The 17,164-nt window shown below is 48.3% G+C and overlaps 1 protein-coding gene across 9 annotated transcripts; it reads left to right on the top strand.

Moving 5' to 3' along the window:
• Positions 1–1,889: 1,889 nt before the first annotated feature.
• NSUN4 (NOP2/Sun RNA methyltransferase 4) lies at positions 1,890–17,109 on the top strand. Of its 9 annotated transcripts, none has more exons than XM_042996996.1 (7): positions 3,023–3,110; positions 4,889–5,709; positions 6,245–6,588; positions 11,044–11,198; positions 14,392–14,552; positions 15,728–15,852; positions 16,435–17,109. In XM_042996996.1, exons 3-7 carry the CDS (start codon positions 6,299–6,301, stop codon positions 16,709–16,711), a joined length of 1,008 nt encoding a protein of 335 aa, XP_042852930.1. In that variant the 5' UTR covers positions 3,023–3,110; positions 4,889–5,709; positions 6,245–6,298; the 3' UTR covers positions 16,712–17,109. The 9 variants fall into 9 exon arrangements, 7 of the variants coding, with proteins under 7 accessions (XP_007077317.1, XP_042852926.1, XP_042852928.1 ...); XM_042996995.1 differs by having other exon boundaries at positions 3,024–3,110; positions 4,685–5,709; XM_007077255.3 differs by lacking the exons at positions 3,023–3,110; positions 4,889–5,709 and adding an exon at positions 1,890–1,998.
• The last annotated feature ends 55 nt before the right edge of the window (positions 17,110–17,164 follow it).

Genomic DNA, 17,164 nt, shown 5'->3' on the forward strand with positions numbered 1-17,164 from the left:
CTCTTAATTGCAAGTGGAATCAATCCTTTTCCTTTTTAAAAAAATGTTTATTTATTTTACTTGTGTGTGTGTGTGTGTGAGAGAGAGAGAGAGAGAGAGAGAGAGAGAGAGAGAGAGAGATCACCAGCGGGGGAGGAGAAGAGAGAGGAAGACAGAGAATCCCAAGGGGGCTCCACACTGCCAGCGCAGAGCCAGATGTGGGGCTCAAACGCACAAACCGTGAGATCAAGACCTGAGCCAAAATCAAGACTCAGGCACTTAACTGAGCTACCCAGGCGCCCAGGAATCCTTTTCTATCTTCCTTGGCACCACACTAATCCAGAACTGTCTTCTCTTATCTGATCTACCTCTCATAATCCTACCTACTCCGGTCATCAACTGTCAGATGATTTTTCTTTTTTTGGTGATAAACACAAGATTCTATTTGTGATATTTAAAGTTTTGGTAACTCCTCCTGCCCTGTAAATGTGGAAATAAAGGTGTATGTTTCTCAGTGGAATTTTACAACCCACATCAAGAAGAATATAGTTTGAGCAAAGGTCAAAAATTCCCTCATTCATACGTAGCCTTGGCAGTTCACAATCCATAAAATACTGGAAAAGCTCAAAGTGCTACAAGGTTCTTCACTACTTCTAATTTTCTATGGTAGTGAAGAGATAGTTTGTTGTCTTAAAATTCACACTTGCTTCATCATTCCTGTAACTTCAGTAAAAATGTACCCAAACTTCCTGCCTTCTGACAGTGATAGGACTTTTTGATGGGAGTTTGAAATGGTGGCTGATTACTTTTGAATACTTAAGCTCCACTGGCTGACAGTTCACATCTGTACTTCTGATCCACTGCCTAGAGATCAGAGGTCCCCACCAGCCCCTCCTTGGCTCTGTTAACTTGCTGGAGCAGCTCACATATTTCGGGAAACCAAATACTCACTAGATCACTGGCCTATTATAAAAGTATGTAACTCAGGTATGGTCAGATGGAGATGCACATAGGGAAAGGGCGCTTCCGTGCTCTCTCCCAGCACCTCCGTGTATTCACCAACCAGTAAGCTCCCAGATGATCATTTTAAAAACACTTATCTGAGGGGACACCTGGGTGGCTCAGTCGGTTAAGCGACTGTCTCTTGGTCTCTTGATTTCGGCTCACGGCTCACGGTTGGTGAGATCTCAAGCCCCGTGTGGGGCTTCACGCTGTCAGCGCCAGAGCCTACTTGGGATTCTCTTTTTGTCCCTCTCTCTGCCCCTCCCTCATGCTCTCTCTTTCAAAATAAATAAACTTTAAAAAACAAAACAAAACAAAACAAAACCCACCTATCTGATCACGTCCTTCCCTTCCACCGTCTCCCTATGAGGGGGTCAAGTTTTGTGGGACCTACAGCTTACAGAATCCGAGAGGTGCTCTTCAAGAAAAACAATACAAAATTAGGTACAGGGTCTTGCAAGGGGCACTGCAAACGGCAAGTTCTGAAATTTCAAGCTTGGTTACCTTCAGTATAAATCTGCTTCTGCCCACAAATCTGACCTCATTTTTCTCTACCTCAGGATCTTTCCTCGTGCAACTTCTGCCTAGAAGGCCCTTCCCGCCCCCATTTGCCTACTGCCACCTCCCGGTTTTCTCTGATCCCCCAGCTGGGTTAGGAGCCTTTACGGAATCTCTCCCAATGCTCCAAGCACCCAGGCAGAGACGCCATTCCGTGCGAATGGTTGCTCTTTCCCAGAACCCACAGAAAATCCCTGGAGGAGCGGGGCTCGGTTTGCACCTAGGCTGTAAAGGTGTGCTGAGCCCCGAACCCGAGGCCGCCGGAATTCCCTCCTGTTCTCGTCCAGAGTGGCGCCCCCACCTCCCCGGAACCCGCGGGTCGGCCCTTGCGGTTCCGGGCGGAATGACTCGGCGGTGCACGCTGATATGGCTGCGCTGGTAGTGAGGGGTGTGCCCGGCGTGCTGAAGCGTGCGCACTTCGCGACCATCCCGCGGAGACATCGACATAAGAAGAAATGGGTAAGGTCCAGCCGCTGGCCCACGAGGAAACAGTGACAGCGGCCTTTTGCCGCCGCCCCTCGGGAAACTTCTCTAGCCCCGCCACCTCCCGCCACTGTCGGATAGGTTCACTACTCCAGCCCCTCCGGAAGGCCCTTAGCCTCTTTTCCCCGCCCCTCAGGGGCCGTCTCTAGGCTCCTCCCTCTCGCATCTGTTACGTCATCGCCTCTATCTGCCCTGTTGTTTCGTCACAAATCTTCGGCTGTTTTAGTATGTCCGCTGTACCCCGACTCCGCCCCCCTAAGTTACGCCATCACCTCCGCCCTCATTCTTTCAGTTATGTCACCACCACGTGTTCCCCTGCTGTTGGTTACTTTCCCCTTGGCGCCCACTATCCCTTACACTTCCCTTCCTCCCTCTTCCCCGCCCTCCCCTTCTTTCCTACCCCGCCCCCCTTCATCCCTCCCTGCATGACCTCGTCTCCGCCTTTCCTCCTAGAACTTTCGGCCCGGCCGCCCTCACCCCTCGAAAAATGTCTTAGCGACAACCCCTTCCTTCCTGGGTCTCCGCCGCCCACTGGGAAAAGATTCAACCCTGTCCTCACCCTCGAGGTGCCTCTGGCGTCCAGGCAAGGTTACAGCGATCACCCTGCCCACACTTCTGGCCTTTCCCCAGACCCAGGCAAAGGATGCAGCGACTCTCCTCACCCCCTGGAATCTCCTCACCTCTCCAGAGACCCTTTCTCTGGCCTCAGCTGTAGCCCTGGAATTTCTTCCATAACCGCCACGCCCGCCTCCCTACCCCCTCCGGTTCCCTCCCCGCCCCCACCGCCCCCACCGCCCCCACCGCCCCCTTCCCCACCTCCACAGCCTCCCCTGCGCCCTGGGAGATGTTCTTTTGAACCCTGTTATCCACTCTTTGGAAGGCCTTACTGCCGTGAGTCTATTATCTCGGGTTCGCCCCCTTCGAGCCCTTGTTTTGACCGGCGCAGCCTTCTGGGGTCACCCTCTGTTCGTCCACGGAGCCCTTATTGCAGCTGGATCAGTCCCCTGAGAACACCGCGTCCCTGTCCCCGAAGCCCTTACACTGACCAGCAGACTTACCTGTGTTACTGTGGATACCCTTCAGCCCTGGTAACCAGCCCTGTGACTTCCCCTCCTCTTCCTCATCGGCCCTCAGGAACCAGCCCAGTGACTTCTCCCACCCTCCCTCATGCGCCATTGGAAACTGGCCCAGTGACTCCACCTTCTGTCACTCATCAGCACCCAGGAACAGATCCCATGATTTCACCTTCCATCGGTCCTGGGTCCCAGGGAACTTGCCCCATCATGTCACCTTCTCTTACTCATAGGCCCCTGAGAACTACCCTCATTATGTCACCTCCTCTTGCTCACCGGCCCATGGAAACTAGACTTATAGCTTCCCCACTCCTTTCTCACAAGGTTTTGGAAACTGGGATCTCCCCTCTGCTCTCTCCCTGGTCCTCAGGGAGAAGTTATAATGACCCTCCTCTTTCTCCAGCATCTTCCCCACCCACTGGCAGCTTTTACCATGTCCACCTTAAGCCTCCAGACTCTTGTGAGCCTAAACCACAGCTTGACCTGCCCCTTAGGAAAAATTTCTGTGGCTCCCCACTTTCTTCTCAGGCAGGTACATCTGGCTCTCCCAGCTCACCTCAGGAGAGCTCTTATCACTGTTCTCATTTTTCTCCAGAGGCCCATGTACCTGCCCCCGGTAGCCCTTATTGTGCCATCCGCCTATCCCCTAAGAGTACTGGTTCTCTTTGCTCACCCCCGTCCCAGGCTCCCATAAAGCCTTGCTTGGAGTCAATTTTAACCTGGGAGACTAGTGGGAACTCTTACCTCTTGGTAGAGTCAGGCACCCCGATTTCTTGTGCCCCCTGTGCTCCCTGTCCTCCCTGTCCTCCTTGTCCTCCTTGTCCCCCTTGTCCCCCTTGTCCCCCTTGTCCCCCTTGTCCCCCCTGTCCCCAGGAACCACCTCTTCCCCTCTCCTCTTGCTGTCCTTATACTGTCGTCTCCTTCCCTTCACCCCTGGGCAACCAGTTTATATCTCCATCCCAGTCACCCCCCTGCGGAAGCTGTAATGAACCCCCTCTCCCTACCCCAGTTTGCCCCCAAGTGAAGTCCCCCAAATCCTCAGAGTTAAAACAACCATGTGCTCTCCACAGATGTCGCTCCCTGGTCATCCCTCTCCAGCACACTCCTTTTGACCAGCCCAGGGCCCCTAAGGCCAGCGCCTCCCCTCCACCACCGTCCCGCCCTTCTGGTCCTTCTTGTATGGTGACATCCATTACCACTTGCTCAAATCCCTGCCCCAAAGAAATTCCCCAAGGAACTACCTTACCTACTGTGATCCCTAGGACCCTCAAACCTGTTATCCCCACTTGTCTTCCCCTTCGCCTTCCTTTTGGTACTGTCTCACCCAATAGTTATGCTCAGAGCAGCCCCCATGGATTCTCCATAGGACCCCCATGCAGTACCCATATATATCCTGTGGTTTCCTCGACCCCTGATCCCTGCCCACTCCTTGCTTCCCTCAATCAATCCATTTGCCCCTCTCAGTGTCATAAACTGCCCATGGTGCCCCCCTGTGGCATCTATAGCACTTCCAGGGGCCCAGCCCAACCTTATTGCCAGCCTGTGGCACCTCCTTGTTCCACCCACATCTATTCTTTTATCCCTTTGAGAACACCCTTTGATCCTCAAAGTTTACGCATTGGCCCCCAAACCCGGTGCCACCCCGATACTATGCCCTGTGGCTTCCACGTCTACTCTGTGGCTCCTCGAGTCTCCTGCAAAGAGTGCCCCCAGGTACCCTTCGGCTGTCCTTTGCCTTCATCCAAGACTTCCAGCTGTAGCACTAATGTCAGCCGTAGCTTAACTGTTATTAGTGAATGCCAGAGCAGTGCCAGCCAGAGCAAGAGTTCCCGCCAAAGCAGAAGTCAGAGCCAGAATGAGAATACCCACCACCCCTGCAGAAGTCGAAGTCAGAGCAAGAGTCTCCATCCTCACAGAAGTCAGAGTCGGAACAAGAGTCCTAGTCGAAAGAGAAGTCGGAGCCGGAGCAATAGTTCCCACCAAAGCATAAATCAGGATAAGAGCGAGTGTCATAGCAGAAATCAGGGCCAGAGTGAGAGCTCTCCATGTAGCAAAAGTCAGGGCCAAATCAAGAGTGGCCTCCATGGCAAAAGTCGGAGCCGAAGCAAGAGTTCCTGCCATGGCAAAAGGCAAGGCAAGAGCAAGAGTCCCTCCCACAGCAGGAGCCGGAGCAAGAGTCCCTGTCCCAGCAAAAGTCGAGGCCAGAGTGAGAGTCCCCACCATAGCAGAAGTCATGGTGGGAGCAAGAGTCCTCGCCATAGCAAGAAATGAGGGCCAGAGGAAGAGTTCTGACCAAATCAAAAATGCAGACCAGAGCAAAATTCATAGACAATAACAGGACTGCCAGCCATAGCAAGCGCCCAGCTGTGGCAACGCGGATAGACCTGAGGACTCCTCAGCTGAGGTCTTCATTTTCCTCGTAATCTGTGTTTATGCTCTGCAAGGTTGACTCATGTCTCTCTCTGCTACCCCCATAGAAGTCCCCATTTTGGCTCACACCTCAAGGTTTCTGTGAGCTCCCTTTATCCCATGTTCCTGGGGTATAAGAACTCCCCAAATGACCCTCAACCCTGTGATTCTGAGCATTATGGTGTCAGCCACTGCATGCCATTAGGTAAGTTACCTTATACCTGTCCATCGAATGTGGAGGGTTGATATTTTTTTGTATCCCATCGAGCTATCTGTTGTGGTGCTCACATAAGCTAGGAGACCAGAAAATGCTTTAGAAGATGGAAGGACTGTTCAGAGAGAAAGCGTCTTTTGTTTTTAAGGCTGAAGCTTCCCGGGGCCTTCATAGATTCTTCCAACCTTCGGTAGGCCCTCCTCAAGAGTCCTATCCTGAGCTGCCATTTTCTTAAGTTCTTCTTACTCCCAGGCCTGAGGGAGTGCCCCGCACCTTTCTTGGTGACCCCACCTGCTGTTGTGAGAGCTACAGCTTGCTTTCTCTCACAACACTGAGATAGAAGGGCCGACTTCCTACTACTTTTCTCTCTCACACTTCTCTTCTGGCTGGCAGAGGTAGGATGCAAAGGCAGGAGTGGGCACTAGCTGGAACCATATTGGCTGCAGGGCTCTGAGGTATTGGTGAGGTTAGGTGGGAGGGGAGAGGCAAGGCTGGAAGACCAATAAGGCTGTTCTTTTCCTTTTAGGCTGCCACAGAGCCCAAATTTCCTGCCACCCAACTGGCTCTGCAGAATTTTGACATGACCTACAGTGTGCAATTTGGTGATCTTTGGCCATCCATCCGGGTCAGTCTCCTTTCAGAGCAGAAGTATGGTGCACTGGTCAATAACTTTGCTGCCTGGGATCATGTGAGTGGAAAGCTGGAGAAGCTGAGTGCCAGGGACTTTGTGAATGACTCCATCTCCCATGGGGAACTGGAGCCTGAGAGTGGCCAAACTGCAACTCCATCCCTAGCCTCTGGGACCTGCAGCCCGAACCTTCGATGCTTCACTTTCGCCAGAGGGGATGTCAGCCGGTTCCCCCCTGCCAGGTAGGATCTGGAGTCATGACTAGGGCCATCCTGAGTGTCTACAGGAAGTAGACAGCAGGAGACCCAGCTTTTGTCCCATTTAATGAGGATCCTAATATTGCTAATATTTACTGAGTGCTTATACATGCTAGGCGTTTTTCTTTTTTTTTTTTTTTTTTTTTTTAATTTTTTTTTCAACGTTTTTTATTTATTTTTGGGACAGAGAGAGACAGAGCATGAACGGGGGAGGGGCAGAGAGAGAGGGAGACACAGAATCGGAAACAGGCTCCAGGCTCCGAGCCATCAGCCCAGAGCCTGACGCGGGGCTCGAACTCACGGACCGCAAGATCGTGACCTGGCTGAAGTCGGACGCTTAACCGACTGCGCCACCCAGGCGCCCCAACGTTTTTCTAAGTGTTGTGTGTGCATTATCCATGATCTCCTTTTGTTCTGTCAACAGCACTCTGAGGTAGGTAATATTATTGTTCCTCTTTTATATTTGAGGAGACTGAGGTGCAGAGAAGTTACTTGCTTGCTTTAGGTTCCTTGGATAGCAGGTGATGCAGCTAGGACTTAGACCCAGGCAGTTTGACCCCAAAATCTGCACTTTGAACCTGCTCTTCTCCGCTGCCTCCCATCGAAGAGTGCTCTAACTTGAGCACTTAACACCCTCCACAGTTAAAGTGTGTATTATTTATAAGGGCTTTCTCATTTTGCCCTCACAGCCACCCATCCAAGTGAGTGGGACAGGTAAGCTCATGGTATCAAAGAACAAGTGGGACTTGCTAGGGACACCAAGTACCAGAGGGGCGTGGTGGTGAGGGGACTCCTGGTCTTCTGATCCAGTGCTCAGATTTATATAAAGTTGGATGAAAAAGACTCTTGCGATCAAATGCTGTGTTGTGCTTTAGAAACTGAGAAAACGAGAGCTCAATGTTAGTTGTAGGATATGGGAATTGATCTTTGAGGGACTGATTCACTCATTCAGTAAATAATTATTGTCTACCAAATGCCAGGCCTTCTTAAGTGCCTGGGTTACAGGTGCAAAAGCCCTCATTGACCTTACAGTCTAGTGAGGAAGATAAGTATTGAGAAACTATTTACAATTGTGACAAGTGCCACAAAAGAAAAGTACAAGGTGCTATGAGGTATTATAACTAGGAGATCTAACGCAGTCTTTTCTGAGGAAGTGAAATTTAAGCTTAGACCTGAAAATGAGTAGAAATTACAGCTGGTGGCATGCGGGTAGTGACAGGCCAAAAAAGCTGGCAGGAGCCAAATTTTGAAAGTCTAAGCCATGAGGGATTTTGGACTTTTTCTCTAAAAGGAAGAGGGAGCCATGAAAAGTGTTAAGGTGGGGAATGACATAACCAGATTTGAATTTTTGAGATATTTTTCTGGCTGCTGTGTGGAAAACAAATTGAAGAGGGGCGAGGCTATGTATCAAATATGAAATAGGGAAGTAAATTAGGAAGCTTTTGCAATAGCTCTGGCTGCTGGCTTGAGGGAGGGCTACATGCTTAGTAAAGCTAGAAGGTAAGGCTGGAAGAGTATGTGGGGGGCCATGTTTGGGAATCTTGAATGCCAGGAGCTTATAGGTTGGGAGAAGGGGATTTTTCTGATGGCCCAGGGTTGCTTATAAATGGTTGGACCTGCCAGGGCTGAATGGCTTCAGACGATGCACTCTTTAGTACATATTGCTGTAAATTGCCAAGATCTGTTCTAGAGAACTGGTGGAAAGGGTTTCTAAGTAGGGGAAAGGCAATAATGCACAGTGGTTATAAGCATGGGCTTTGGAGTCAAGAAAACCTAGATTTGGATTCTAGCTTCATTACTTATTGGACATTAGCTTTGAATAACTGACTCTTGGTTTCCTTTCCTGGAAAATAATCTGGAAAATGATGGTACTGATACTATAGCTCATTGTGTGGCAGCTGCTATTCTAAGCACTTGACTTCTATTAATTCCTTTCATTTTCACAATAATCCTATATGGCATGTACTCTTATTGCAGATGAGGAAACTGATGCACAGAGAAATTGAGTCATTTGCTAAAGGCACACAATTGTTGAGCACCTGGGCTGGATTTGAGATGCAGCCAGTGTGACTCTGGATCCTGGGTTCTGCTGCATCACAGGGCTGTGGTGAGGCCTGAATGGAGTGATGTATACGAGACACCTAGTGTAGTACCTGTGGTAGAGCACTCCTAAACAGTATCTCTTACTGTCTGTGTCATTCTCATCGAAGTTATGCTTCAGGAGGATCACTGTAATAAATTGGGGTGGGAGGAAGATAGATTGGGGCAGGATTAGAGACCGGTTTGGAGGCATTGGTCTTAGGCAGAACCATAGACTAAGCAGGGTTTCCTAAGTTGCCTACAGTGCTTGGCTTCTATTCAGTGAGGTTTGGGTTTCCTTCTCATCTTGATAGGCTCCCTATAAATCAAGGGAATCTTAACCTCTCAGGAGGACAAGGATGTATTTAGGGAGTCCAGGAACCTCCTGAAATTGTCTGAAAAACTGTTGTGCTTTTTGTTGTTGTTGTTGTTGTTGAAAAGAGGGACTGTAGCTTTCAGCAGATTCTCAAAACTGTCTGAACCAAAAAAAGGTTAAGTGACACTTCCAAAGGAAGGAACTGGATGAGAATGAGTTTTGTAGACCAGTGCTGGTTGATTCTCTTTTGCAGGGGCAATGGGAACACAGCTTCAGGGACAATCCAGGCATGATTCGATTTTGAAAGTATCCTATTATAGTCTGAGCCTATCTGCGAAGGTGTTACAACCTCAAGACCGGGGATTATAGCTTTTGTAGCAAACCCTCAGTGCTGCTATGTCTCATGTCTCATCACATTTTTCTCCCAGAGCCTTCCTGTCAGGGCAGCAAAGGTCAGCTTTCTGTCTTCTTGAGTCTGTCGCCAATGGCTGAGCTGTGTCTCAGGCAGGGGAATGGCTTATGACAACTGGCCTGGGAGTGACCATTAGGTTGTTGTCTGTCGTCCCTCTCTCTACCCACATGGATCCTGCCTGTCTTCATGCCTCATTGGCTCTCACTTGGACTTTCATCACAGCCTCATCACTGGTGTCTGTTTCTAATGTGTTCTTTCTAGCCTACCTAGCTTTCTAAAACTCTATTTAGGTGATCATGTCATTTTCTTTACAAACTGGTAACTGCCTCCAGGTTACAGTCCAAACTCCTTAGCATAGGGTCCTAGGCTTTCTACAACCTGGCCTCTACCTGCTTTTCAACCTCAATCTCCTCCACTTTGTATTTCTGCTGGTGAAGATTTCTCATTGTTTCTGAAAGGAGGTATGAGTTTGCATGCTTCTGTGCCTTCGCTTGGTCTTTTCTCTTCTCTTGGAATGCTCCTGTTTCTTCCTCCATCCCTCCCTTTTTTCACCTAATAGGGCCTGTTTCTTCATCAGGCCTGACTCAGGTAACTGTGAGAGGGACAAGTGATGGCGCTCTTCTCTGAACCCAGAAAGCATTTTGTATCTTAATATGTAACCCAATAAGACTGAGCTCCTATTGTATGTAAGGTGGTGTTTCAGGTGCTGAGGTTATTCCAGTGAACAAACAAAGTCTCTGTCTTTATTCTAAAGAGGGAGGAGGAGGAGAGTACACACACACACACACACACACACACACACCTGTACATATAAAGTGAACAATAAGTGCCTTAAAGAAAAGTAGTGTCACACAGAGAGATAGGAAGTGATGGGAGTGGGGGAGGGGTACTGTTTTATTTTTATTTATTTTTTAAGTTTTATTTTATTCTTTTAAAATTTATTTTGAGAGAGATAGGGAGCAAGTGGGGGAGGGACAGAGAGAGAGAGAATCCCAAGCAGGCTCCTCACTGACAGTGCAGAGCCCGATGTGGGGCTCAAACCCACAGATGGTGAGATCGTGACCTGAGCTGAAGAGTCAGACGCTTAACCAACTGAGCTACCCAAGTACCCCTATGTATTTTTTAAATGTTTATTTTTGAGAGAGAGAGAGAGAGCATGCGTGTGCCCATACGTGAGTGAGCAGGGGAGGGGCAGAGAGAGGGGGACAGAATCTGAAGCAGGCTCTGGGCTGACAGCAGTGAGCCTGATGCTGGGCTCAAACTCAGGAACCGTGAAATCATGACCTGAGCGGAAGTTGGTTGCTTAACCGACTAAGCCATCCAGGCGCCCCTGAAGATTTTAATTTTAAGTAATCTCTGCACCCAGTGTGGGGCTCAAACCAACAACCCTGTGATCAAGCATTGCATGCTCCACCAGCTGAGCCAGTCAGGTGCCCCTTGATCTGTGTTTTAAATGGGTCACTCTGCCTGCTGTGTGGATGAATGAGTGAGTGAATAAGTGAGTGTGGGTCTGAGAAATGAGTTTTTGGTGAGTAGAACTCAGTAACCCCCGAGGGCATGGACTTGGTGGCCTTGACTTCCAGTGGGTCTCCTGACTTGGAGTTGGACTATAAGGTGGTCTCCTCTCTTGTAGGCTTGGCAGCCTGGGTGTCATGGACTACTACCTGATGGATGCTGCTTCCTTGCTGCCTGTCTTGGCCCTTGGCCTGCAGTCTGGTGACACTGTGCTTGACTTATGTGCGGCCCCTGGGGGAAAGACACTAGCACTGCTTCAGACTGGCTGTTGCCGTAAGTCAGAGGGCTGGTGTCTTGGGCAGTGAGGGCTCCCTACCTCACCCAGTCAGGGGCATACCGAATCTGATGGGATTTCAGGTCTCAAGGTCAGAGGGAGTATAGTGCTTGCTTGCTAAGGTGGAGTATTTGTGTTTGCAGCTGTCTCTCCTCTCTCTCTGTGTCAGTTGGCCAAAGAAGATTGCTGAGCAGAGCAAGGTCTCTGGAGGCAGACTAAAGTGGGGCCCTGACCAATCTATACCTGACACTTTTACCGCTCTGTATCTGTTTACTTTGTCTCTAAGTTCCATTTCCTTAGTCTGCCAGCTAAAGCAATAAGATCTGGCTGCAGCCACCCTTTATAGCTTTATGTCATTCTTCCTCAGACTTTATATGCTTCAGCCACATCCTGCTACTCTCTGTTTCTTGAATAAGCCTCCATCTTTTGCTCATGTTCCATTTTCTCTCTAGAATACCCTCCATCCTATCCTAGCTGGCCTGCTTATATCCTTTTAGCTTTCAAGTCCCAGCTCAAGTGTGCCACCTCCTGGAAAGTCTTCCCTCATGACCTCTAGGGGCTGGTTGCAAAGTGACGCCTCTGTCTCCTATGCTCCCTTACCATGGGCAGTATCCTAGCAACTGTTAGCACATTAGCCTTGCATCAGAGCTTTACCGGGTATGCATCTTCTCCCTCTTCAAGATTATGAATTCCCTGGGGATAGGCCCAAGTCTAATCGCAGTAGTGCAGCCACCAGCCTGGGCTATGTGTACCATAAGAGTTCACTTCAGCCATCTACTGGCTGACATCCTGCCTTAAAACAGGCAACACTTTTGCCTTGGGGATTTGAGAAATACCCAGAGCAGGACTGTGGTTTTTCCACTCACCCTGCCAGTTTTCTCTTGCCTTGTGCCCTAGCCTTTTTGTTGGACCTGGGCCCTTCTCTTCAGTTCTTGTCAGCCAACTTGCATAGTTTGGGTTAGCTTCCAGTCGTGTTGTAGACCCTATGGGTGATTGAGCAAGGTTGCACATTTGATCTTACCTCCTGGAAGTGCAGAGGGAGAGGAGAAAAAGTGTTGATATGGTTTAATGACTCCAGTGCAGGAGATCCCAGCCTCTGTGCTGGGCTGTGCTGATCTGACTGACTGCTGTAGGAATCCATCAGAAAGGGGATGAATGAGGTAGGGTTACTTGGAAGAAGAGGAACTTGAACTAAGAGGCGGGAGAAGGGCCAAGGAGAAGTAACTGAGAGTTGCTTTTCTAAGGTGTACTAAATTACCAGCACCTTACCCCCATCCTGGCCCCTCACCAAAGTGAGTCCTTGATTCCAGTCAACAAAGGCAATTTCGAGTTTACCTAGTCTAGCCCTCATATTTTACAGAGGAGGAAATTGAGTCCTGAAGAGATGAAATAACTTAACTTTTACCTGAGTTGGAGATAGAGCCAGAACTGGAACCCAGCTTTTTCTGTTCTTAGTTCCTGGCCTTCTGCAAATTTCTCCTGAGCAGAGAATCCAATTTTTACTTCTTTGAGTGCCCTCAAAAATTGGGACTCTATGTGTTTGTGGGAACACTAAGCTTGTTCATGGGAGTGACCAGTCCCAGTGGATAAGGTATGTACTCTCTAGTTCTTCACCGCAGCTCCTGCCTCCTTTTCATTTCTTGACTCTGAGGCCAGGTATCAGTCATCATTTGTTATCAAGCTTACAGTAATATTTTTTCTTATAGGAGATCTAAGAACAAAGTAATTAAGCTCTTTCTTTTTCTTTTTTAATTTTATTTATTTATTTTGAGAAAGAGAGAAAGAGCACGAGCGGGGAGGGGCAGAGAGAGAGGGAGAGACAGGATCCCAAGCAGGCTCCGTGGTGTCAGCACAGAGCCCGACATGGGGCTTGAACTCACGAACCACGAGATCATGACCTCAGCTGAAACCAAGAGTTGGACGCTTAACCGACTGAGCCACCCAGCTGCCCCAAAGTGAGCTCTTTTTTGTTTTGTTTTGTTTTAATTTTTTTTTAACTTTTATTTATTTTTGAGACAGAGAGAGACAGAGCATGAACGGGGGAGGGTCAGAGAGAGAGGGAGACACAGAATCCGAAACAGGCTCCAGGCTCTGAGCTGTCAGCACAGAGCCCGACGCGGGGCTCGAACTCACGGACCACGAGATCATGACCTGAGCCGAAGTTGGCCGCTTAACCGACTGGGCCACCCAGGTGCCCCAGTGAGCTCTTTTTTGAATTCGCACCTGTCACAAAAGGGAAAGTGAAAGACAGATGGTAAGTTAATTAGGATTAGGTTTGGTCATATAAAACAGAAAATCAACAAATTGGCTTAAAGAAGTTTATTTCTGTCTTACATAAGAGAACTGGGATATCAGCAGTCCGGGGCTGGTATGGAGTCTACACAGTCTTAGGGAGTTGGGCTCCTTTTTTCTTTTTGCAACCTATTTTATTTCTGGCTTCCATCGTCAGGATTGCCTCATGGCTCAAGATGGCTCCTAGAACTCCAGTTATCACATTCAAGTTCAAGACAGGAAGAAAAGATTGGGTAAAAGGGGCACATCTAATTGCATTAACTTCTTTTGAACATCTCCCCAGAAATCCCACACGATAATTATGCCTATAACTCATTGACCAAAACTTAGCCATATAGTCATACTTAATTATAAAAGGAGGCTGGGAAATGGGGCACATCGCTCCCCTCTACCTCAAATAAAACTGGAGTTCTATTAATAAGGAATGGAAAGAGAATATATTTTTGGTAAATAATGTATAGCATCTGCCAAAGATGTAGAGAGAGACACGTGATTCAAGAAAAGTAGGAGAGAGCATATTTGTTTAAAATATTCATACTTGGTCTGCTTTATTTATTTACATATCCTTTCTGGCTGGTGTAGGTGTTTGCCTTTGCAACTCCTGCTCTCGAGTGTCTAGGACTGTGCCATGCACATAGTAAACGTTTCTTCTCCACTTGCCCCTGCCCCTGGGGCCTGCATTGATTGGCTGTGCCTGAGAATTGGTCTGATTCTCCATCAGCACCATTGCTGGTGTGATGTTTTGTTGGGCGATGGGTTTGAAGTTTCTTTATTCTCACAGGCATTTTAATGTCCAGACTACCCACAGCCATCTATAGATTAGTGCAATCCCTATCAAGTTTCTGATGGTATTTGTTTTTCAGAATTAGAAAAACAATGCTAAAATTTATATTCCCACAGGCAATCTCGCTGCCAATGATCTGTCCACTTCTCGAACAGTCAGACTACAGAAGGTTCTTCACAGCTATGTGCCTCAAGATATCAGGGATAGGAATCGAGTTCGAGTCACCTCATGGGATGGCAGGAAGTGGGGAGAACTGGAGGGGGACACCTATGACCGGGTAAGTGATTCCTGACCTGAGACATCGAGCTAGTCGAATCTGGCCTTCCCATCTCAGCTGCAGACCCTGAGTGAGTAAGATCCAGCCCTCCATATTTGGGGATGTAGGGCCATTTCTGGACCTCGCCAGCTCTCCGTGGGTGATTGAGAGAACACAGCCTTCTTCACAGTCATCAGTAGTGTCTTCATTGGAGACAATTAACAGGAAAGAGTTTGAACCTGACTGAGTGGGAAAAGGGTTATTTCTCAAGTAAAATTCACAGCTCTCTTCCATAGATGAATTTTTTTTTTTTGGAAACATAATTATAGGACTTTTTCTTTTGTTTTAATTTTTGTTTTTGTCTCTTGTGCCTAGCACAGAGTATAGGCTCTTAGTAAATGAATGGATGATTTTATATTTCTTACTTTAAAACTTTCCATATTGGATATGATGTTTCAGCATAAAATAATTTTGAATCCTGATCCTGTTATTCAGTATATTAGCTACCTTCTGGGCATTGTATCATTTTGTAAATTGGATATTTCATTCAAATAGCCAAGGACAGAGTCCTAAACCATGAAGGGCACCTGGCTGGCTCAGTCAGTAGAGCATACAACTCTCTAATGTTGTTTTTTTTTTTTTTTTAATTTATTTTTGAGACAGAGAGAGCAGGAGCATGAGAGGGGCAGAGAGAGAGGGAGACATAGAATCTGAAACAGGCTCCAGGCTCTGTGCTGACAGCACAGAGCCCAACACGGGGCTCGAACTCACGAACTGTGAGATCATGACTTGAGCCGAAGTCAGATGCTTAAGCAACTGAGCCACCCAGGCACCCCAAGAGCATGCAACTCTTGATCTCAGGGTTGTAGGTATGAGCCCCATGTTGGATGTAGTTATTACTTAAAATCTCTAAAAAAAGGGAAAGCCTTCCTTCTAGGTTGATATCAATTATTTAATTATGGTTACTTAGGTATTGGCTTTGGTTTTTTGACTAGCCATGAGTATACCTAAATATACTCTTTTCCCACTCATTATTTCCCAGTTGTCTACCAGGTTAAAGTGAGAAGCTTTGTCAGGTACTCTGCAATGGAAGGATGGGCAGAGGGAGCACTGAGTGAAACCTCTCAGGGCAAGGGCCTAAGGGAGAGGAGCCAGTAAGGAGCTCTAACACAGTACCCTTTAACACTTGTGGGTAGGTGCTGGTGGATGTGCCCTGTACCACAGACCGCCACTCCCTTCATGAGGAGGAGAACAACATCTTTCAGCGGTCGAGGAAGAAGGAGCGGCAGATGTTGCCTATGCTTCAGATGCAGCTGCTCGCGTGAGTAACAGATTTACAAAAACTGAGGACTTTGTGCCACAGTGCTCCAGGGGACCAGTCACTTGGGGAACTGCGAGCTCTTGCCAACACCATCACCCACAGAAGGGTCTTCTGATTGAGGAACTTCCAGATATGATAGGATGGCCTTTCTCTGGAACACACAAACCCTATGTGGTAGGACACACATAGCAGGGTGGGCGTCACAGATTCATTTACGTTATCTTACCTCCACGCTAGTCTCAGTCCCAGTGAGTGGCACAAGTTTGAAAGCTTGAAAAAAGTTACTGAAGTCAAGGTAGGGCTGGTAAGGATTCAGTGCACAGCTAGCACCAGGGTTTGGCCCATAACCAGAGTCAGAGTTCAGGGGATTGCTTCCAGAGGAGAGCCCATGGAGTAAGGTTGGGTTGCTGCTCTCTTTCGAGAACGACTTTTCTGGTGGTATCTTTGGGGGAGAGACTTCAGAAGCTAACACAGCTGCGTAGCCCACAGTAGACTCCACTGTGCATGCTTCTAGCTCCTCCTGTTGTCCTTCTGCTTCTGGGAAGCTCAGTAGTCACTGATTTTCTCTCTTTCTGGTTTCAGGGCTGGACTCCTTGCCACCAAACCAGGAGGCCACGTTGTCTATTCCACCTGCTCACTCTCGCATTTACAGAATGAGTATGTGGTGCAAGGCACCATCGAGTTCCTGGCCAATCAATACAGCATCAAGGTTCAGGTGGAAGACCTGAGTCACTTCCGAAAGCTTTTCATGGACACATTTTCTTTCTTCCCATCCTGCCAGGTTGGGGAACTGGTAATCCCAAACCTCTTGGCCAATTTTGGGCCTATGTACTTTTGCAAAATGTGTAGGCTGACATAGCATCACCCGGTTCCCAAAGTCCTGGGGTAGGAAGGTAAAGGGTATACTTCCATAGAGGCACCAGAAACCAAGACCAGTGGCAAAGATGCACTCTGGGTCCTATCTCCATCATGTTGAAGTCTTTGTGTAGACAATTCTCAGCATTAGAAAGTAGGAGTTTTTCTGTCCTACTGTCCAATTATGGAGCATCAGCAGGTTTCTCACTCACTTATTGTACCCCCTTCCCCCATTTCTAAGCCTGTGCTAAAGGTTCCTGCCCGATTAGGGGCTTAGGAGGAAGAGGAGCCAGTGAGCAGGCCCACACTTTAAGCTGTAAACTTGGGGAGAAGCATTTAGCCAATAAAATTATTGAAGTTCCATAGAGCTGGGGCTGTAGTTGGGGCCTCATGTCAGTCCAAGTACTGTTAGTTCCATTTTTACCAGCTGCTGCTACTGAGCACTAGCTCCTAGGGG

Source organism: Panthera tigris, chromosome C1, assembly GCF_018350195.1.
Source record: "Panthera tigris isolate Pti1 chromosome C1, P.tigris_Pti1_mat1.1, whole genome shotgun sequence".
Taxonomy (NCBI): Eukaryota; Metazoa; Chordata; class Mammalia; order Carnivora; family Felidae; genus Panthera; species Panthera tigris.

What these genes read in the sequence shown, in the direction of transcription:
- NSUN4 (XM_042996992.1), top strand. Translation starts at nt 2,250, where the DNA reads ATGTCCGCTGTACCCCGACTCCGCCCCCCTAAGTTACGCCATCACCTC.